General features: G+C 37.9%; 1 protein-coding gene across 1 annotated transcript in view; it reads right to left on the bottom strand.

The window, feature by feature from the left end:
• Positions 1–681: 681 nt before the first annotated feature.
• The window catches only part of LOC124111504 (TRPL translocation defect protein 14-like), a 41,271-nt gene continuing 34,522 nt past the window's right edge, over positions 682–7,430 (bottom strand). Inside the window, exon 12 of the mRNA XM_046471237.2 lies at positions 682–6,842. Coding sequence (XP_046327193.1) covers positions 6,656–6,842 — 187 coding nt within the window. The 3' untranslated portion in view covers positions 682–6,655. The remainder of the gene's footprint in view (positions 6,843–7,430) is intronic.

Here is a 7,430-nt window from a genome sequence, read left to right as displayed (position 1 = left end):
CTGTGTCTTAGCATTCCAAATCCTAAGGTCATGGTGCTCACACAGCTGTGTGGAAACAGGAGGTCGAGTAGAATGAGATTCATTATGGCAAATAGTTCACCGGAATACAACCGAGATGTAACAACGTGTAACAGTCAACTGAACGTGCTAAATCATTCAGTGATATGAAGCTACTAGATAGGCATACTTTCACCAGGTCCAACATAAAACATGCTCCAAGTACAGGGGAGTAAGTGAATGAGTGAAAGAGTGAGTTGGGTTTAACGCCTCTTTTAACAGTATTCCAGTTATATCTCGGCATGTCAACTTAATGTGGGAGGAAAGCCTGATGTGATGCAGGTCTGATGTTTATCACTTCGGTGAAACCAACAAGCACTGGTATGGTGCTGAGAAACCTAGAAACATAACCGGGGCGAACCGGGATTCGAACCCACAATCATAGGTTTCTGGTGTGCCAAAGGGATGCAACTCTGCACAGCGAATCCCTGTGCTTGGGACAACTGGGCCACCCGTGCCCCCTCCAGGGGAAGGTTAAGACAATACCTCACACTAATATAACCTACACAATCCAGGTTCGTCAGGTTCAAACATGGACTAAACACCAATATGAATCTTGTTAATTATCACCGTATTTGTTGGTTTTGAAATGATCATTTTCCGATGCTTTTGATGTTCAAACAATATGACAAGATTTTATTATTTCTTAACAATGTATGAAGGGCTCTAGTCCAATTTAAATGTAAAAAAACAGCAAATAGTCACTGTAGCTCACCTGATACATTCAGAGACCCAAATGTTATATGGAGCATGTTTCTTGTTTAATGCCGCACTCAGCAATATTCCAAATTACTCATGAAGAAACGAAGAAAAATCATAAAACTTATAATACACTGAACATAATACATGCCCTCAGAAATAAATGTACAGTGAAGTTCTTTTCAGAGAAATCAAGTGAAACATAGCTGACACTTTTCTGGTGACACAGTTCCTGCACATTTTGTTTCTCAAGCATGACAAAGATCAAGCTGGCTTGATACAATGAGTGAGTGAGTGAGTTTGGTTTTACGCCGCTTTAAGCAATATTCCAGCAATGGGCTTCAAACATTGTTCCCATGTCGGGATTTGAACCCGGGTCTTCGGCGTGACGAGCGAACGCTTTAACCACTAGGCTACCCGACCGCCCCTCGCTTGATACAAACCTATCCAGAATATATAACTCTTATACAGAGTCTACAAGGCAAGCGGAGCCACATCGATTGCAGTCTAGATCTTCTCCAAGGCACAGACAACATTAGTGTGAAATATTTATAATTTTCGTAATATTAACCAATCAGGCAGCAATCAGGAGTAATAGTTGGACCAATTGGCTTCACTCATCATTCATATACTACTCAAAAGAAGTTAAGGACCACATTACTTCATCTATTATGGGGCATCAGATGACAGATTAACTTGGGTAATATGAAAAAAACTGGATGGTCCTTAACTTCTTTTGAATAGTATAATAAATGTGCTTACATTACATGGCACAAAAAGCTTCACATTAAGCTATATAACAATCAGCTGAACAAAACAAAGCAAAACGCTACATACGATAAATAAACAAAGGGAGGTAATCAGTTACAGTGAAGCTGCCTCTACATGATATGCAAATCATGAAAACGTTCGGGGCTACAAAAGGTACTCAGGTATAAAATATCTGATCCACTGACGTCCATAATCAAAACAAGCATGTTTTATCTGACTCGACACAAACTAAGGTAACATTTGAAAAAAATATTTTCCTGAGAACCTCAGAATTACATTTTAAATTATGACTATGGTCAGCGGTTTTGGCAATGGCGGTCTGTCATTACATTGCTAACACACAAACACATTAAAGTTCACCGACCTTGACCTTTGTTCAGTTATTACATTTAAATGGTATAGACATTGCAATCAAAAGAGACAGACTTGTTCAAGGAGAACAGCATTAGAAAACACTCCCATAATACTGTGAATGCTGTATTCACCTATAAAACTTCACAAAGGGAGGGGGTGCTTATTAAAACCATGCACGATAAGTTGTTGCCTCCGGCTCATGGAATAAAACCTAAAACCCATGTACCCCTTGTGATCCTGTTCAACAATTTTTTTAATATGACATTGCAAAAAGAATTAAAACAAAGTGGTTCGATTGCGGTGAACTTGTGCTGTCACGTGACTTTCATCGACTCGTAAAAAGCGTGTGGCTTTTTGCTTCGAAGCAGGGTATAGGGATTTATTCTGCCTCTCAGAAATCCACGTGCAGCCTGTCTTGCTTGTGGCGGGGTATAAGAGATTTATTCTCCCTTGGAGAAGTTTATTTCCCTCCAAGGCGGGCCACATAGTACTTTATCAAGATCACGTTAACCAATCAGATCTCATCATTCTGACATGGAGGTATGATAAAATAGCTTGTGATGAGGAGCAAACAGTTAACATGTTAATGAAAACAATAGCAACGTTAATAACGGTAACTGTATTTCCATTAGGGTAAGCATAGGTTCGGGTTTTGTTTGTTTGTTGTTTAACGCCGCACTCAGCAATATGACGGTGGTCTGTAAATAATCGAGTCTGGACCAGACAAACCAGTTATTGACATCATGAGCATCGATCCACGCAATAGGATCGATGACATGCATCAACCAAGTCAGCGAGCCTGATCACCCGTACGACAAGCATAGTCGCCTTTCAGGGCAAGCATGAGTTGCTGAAGACCCCATAGGTTCTGTATGACAATACTGCATAGGATCTGTATTGTCTATAAAAATAAGAAAAATCTCAGATTAATATGACTGCAACCAAGTGCTAGATCGTTACAACTATAACAATAGGTGTTGACTCCAGCACACACAGGAAAGAAGTGAGGTTTCCCGCTATTACGCACATCACAGCTTGGGTTGCTATAGTGCTATTCTGGAACAACAAATTGTGTGATTGACAGTGAAGAGGACGTCTGGTGAAAATCTGAAAATTTAGTTAGTGTGACTGAAGCAAAAAATACAGGATTTATGGCAAAGATGCAATAGAGGTAGAGGATTTGCAAGAATCATGTGTTACAGACAAGGACATAGAGGCTGCCATAGTCTTAGTAAGGGTGCTTATAAAGCACTAGCAGACTGAACTTTAGAAGTTGGTTCAGGGGACTTTACTGAACTGGGCGCTAATCACGGCAAATACTGTACTAGTTTATTTCTCACAGATCAAGAACATTGAGATTCTCACACTATGTACAAATATTGTCTGGAAGCAGCGTCAGTTGTTAAAATTCCTTGACAGTTTCCAGCCTTAAACTGGCAATGGTGAACTGGGGCTGTCAACATGTCCGACAGAAAAGAAATATTGGTGAATATAAAAGTAGAAATAGCTTTTATCCTGAGAGTCCGGAATTGAAATTGTTTTAAAAACTTCATTTCAAACTGTATTAAAATATCCCCTTAAATCAGAAAAATATTCCATTTAAAATTATTTATGTACATGACAAGTATATGTTTAGTTTGGATCATTAATATACTCCTTTGTCCCACTAAGGGTAAAAAGACCCCCTAGCAATGGCTCATATAGAAAAAAGCAAAATATAATTGTGAAAATGTAATGTTTTTTCATGAATAAATGCATTGTTGAACATCATCTGGGACAATAAGAATATAAGCCATACATTATCCAGGAGAAATTAAACAATATTATTATTATTTTAAATTTTTCATAGAAAATAAATACATTTAAAATATGAGACAAATCAATACCGTATATCGCTGTCTATATTAATGCAAGTTTAGTAAATTAAAGTTGACCAGAGTTAATCGGTTAGTTAATAACAGAAGACCATCGTTTCACTGAGGATCAAACCCTTGGCCTCTATTCATTCTAATTTACAGGCATCTTGGAGTCCCACCGTAGAGTTCAACAAAATGGTGCCATGTACTGGAATTATTCATGCAATGAAGCATCGAAATAAAAACAAAGACATATTTTTATTGAAATATTGTAAGCTTGCTAATGTTTTTCACTCCGCTGGAAAACAAATGCAAAACGCAAGGTACGATAAATAAAGGGAGGTAATGAGTTACTTAAAGCTGCACTGTCAACAAAATGGTGCCATGCGCTATTGTTACAATGTCAAACATTTTTTATTGAAACATTGAATGCGCTGACGGTGTCCATTGTTCCTGATTGCTGCATGGATGGTATATAAAGAGAGAATCTCACCTGAGTGAGTGTGAATGACGTCACAATGGTCTGCAAAGCATTGTGATGCAATTTCATTGCAGTGATATCTACAATGAAGATATCGCTTCATCTCACACAAGCAATATCTCCTGTGGGAGCCAGTTTTGGTTGATAAAGCAGCATTGATTTGGAAGGTGTCTAAAGGGGAGGGGGTGTGGTATTAAATGCAGCATGGTCTTACAGACAGCAATATGCGGTAATCATTTGTTTACGCCTAACGATAGTATTTCATGACACGTTTCCTTATTCAGTAAATACAGTATCGTGAACACATGACAGTAGATTTGTTTTGATATCATCGGCATATTTAGGAATGTAACATTTTCTTAACACCTCACTTCCAATCTTTTTCTTCAAATTTAAGCCCATACATGAACAAAATACATTCTGTAACAAAACACACTCACATTAAATATGATGTAGGCCATGTGACTTCAATCAACCAATCAAATTGATTGTCACAAAATCAACCTCTCAGCAAACACAGACTGAAATGATACACTAAAGTAACAATATATATGTATCACGATATATATGTATCACGTTATAAATGTATCAGGATACTGTGGAAAACATGCACAAGTGCAACTTATCATTGAAAAATGCACCCTAAAGCTTAAATAATACAAGAATTGGTTCTCAGGCAATGTCTTTTGAAAACATAGTGCAGCAGGCGGTGATTTTTTTTTCTGCTTGTTCAAACTAGTATATACCTAAATAAACTGATGTACCATTTAACTGGGAATGGGAATCATTACATCAAGAAGCATACAAACTCCTTTTGCTGCCATGACCATAACACGAGATGCACAGTAAAGCAGTGGCCATGTAAAGGGAAGTAACTGTGTGCGATATAATGGATTGCATTGTTTTAAAGTACTAGGATTTTTTATTTTAAAAAAAAAAATGGAAATAAGAACGAAACATACGTCAGAATTTATGACGACGCCTCAGTGCCTCAGAACCAAGACTATTATTTTTTTTAGACTAATGATTTTGTCTACATGCACAAGTGCATGTCAAACTTTTTTTGTCTCACTAAACCTTACTACTGTCAACACAATATGGATCTTTGAACACGCTTTACCTTTAAAGTTTATTAATCATACTACACCATGTCATGTCATGTCATGTCATGTCATGTCATGTCATGTCATGTCATGCTTTCTTAGCCTTGAGGTCATCACACTGTGGGTACTCCATCCAAGGTTAGGTACAGGTTGTGGTTACTTTTCACGCCAATATGTCAGTAATTTATGTGACCGTGGCATCAGATCGTCCTATGTTGTAACTTTGATAAATTCATGCTGCCAATTTGCAACCTGGTTTTGTTTGGTGCAACAGGTTTTAATGTCAATATGCACCCAGTGCAAGTTAGATCAAGTTCCTTAAATCAAGCCCTGCTTTGTTCACCGCTCTATGTCTGGGTTCATCCTCATTACCGACCTCAAAACTCGAGCACTTTTCAAAGTTAAAAACCTGTTTTCTGACTTTTTTTTAATAATCCAAAAACAGGCCAATTAGTCACCTAAACTTCAACAGTTTAAGAGCTGGAAGTTTTCAACAAGGCCAGACGTTTTTTCAAATTTTTCAAGATGACTAAAAAAAATTGAAATGTGAAACATATAAAAAAATTGAAAAGCAGTCTTCTTTAATCTGCCAACCAGAAAAAAATAAAATGTTACTGTCACTCATTTACTATCACTATCAATATAAATTATTTAAAATATTATGATTAAAACTTGTTTTATGATTAAAACTTCCAAACACAACATATTATGAAGTATCAATAAAGGTCTTTAAAGGAAGGGAGGTAACTCTAAACTTGTTTCTTTCCCTATACTTCCTGACCCTATTTTTTTTTCATACTTACTCATCATTTTGAGGAAATCACAAAAACTACAATTCAAGGAAATTAAAAAAAATACTTGGATTTTTTAAATTCTTTTTCATCGATTTAACAAGCTGAATTTTTGGGCCAAAAATCTGAAAACCTAAAAAAATAAATACATTCTGGCCTATCAGTCACCAGAAACTTTAATTTATACAGATGTCAAGTTACTTCCTACAGCGGAAATACGGTGGCCTTTATCTCCTATCATCCTGTCTTCCTGTCTGTAACATCCACACCAACACTTCCCCATATCAAATTGTGTTTTGGTCAGCGCGGCAATATGGTCTACGTTCGTTTATTGATCTAAACGGTTTCCTACCGCTCAAGATATCAAACCAATTTAAGAATGACATTAACACTGATTACTATGCTAAACAGGACTACCAACAAGGGCATATCGTGTAGGATACTATTAATATCGCAGGTGCATTAATGTATCGTTTCAGCCTCACAGGTTTTCATTGCAAGTTCTGGCCAATTTGACTACTTGTCACTTTACATATAAACCAATCACTCGTCTTCATCTTTAGACAAGTCCAATTCTTTTTTGTTCCTGGAGAACTCGTCCTTGAGTGACAGGTTGAACATGGAAAACATGGGGTCGTCCGTCACCTCTTTCTCTATTTTTAAAAACTTGGGTACGTCCAAGCGTCCTGCTGACGTTGTGTAGGTCTCGAGGAGGATCAACCCCTGGCATCTGCAACAAACACAAAGTGCAGGTGAGGTGAGGTGGGATTGGATTGGATTGGATTGTTGTTTAACGCCACACTCAGCAATATTCTCTGTAAGTAATCGAATCTGGACCAGACAATCCATTGATTAATATCATGAGCATCTATCCACGCAATTGGGATCGATGATATGCATCAACCAAGTCAGCGAGCCTGACCACCCGATCCCGTTAGTCGCCTTTTACGACAAGCATAGTCACCTTTTACGGCAAGCATGGGTTGCTGAAGACCTTCTACCCCGAAATCTTCATGGGTCTGGTGAGGTGGGCGGTGTGACATCACGTTCAACAGTATCGCACTTGCATGGCAACATATATGGGATGCTGGATTAAGTAACAAAAGTTATACATTTTCTTTGAAGGCCACCAGACCCTTGTTATTTTCCTGGGTCAACTTGCATAAAGCGATCTTAGTGCTACGATGACCATATCTCCCATACCCGAACATAGAAGTATGATGGTCGTAACGCTAAGATGACCCTATATCCCATACCCTAACACAGACTTATGATGGTCGTAACGCTATGATGACCATATATCCCATACCCTAACATA

The sequence above is a fragment of the Haliotis rufescens genome, unplaced genomic scaffold, assembly GCF_023055435.1.
Source record: "Haliotis rufescens isolate VD_foot unplaced genomic scaffold, xgHalRufe1.0.p SCAF_21, whole genome shotgun sequence".
Classification (NCBI taxonomy): Eukaryota; Metazoa; Mollusca; class Gastropoda; order Lepetellida; family Haliotidae; genus Haliotis; species Haliotis rufescens.
The sequence above is the reverse complement of the archived record's forward strand: the minus strand, read 5'-3'. Positions and strand labels throughout refer to the sequence as shown.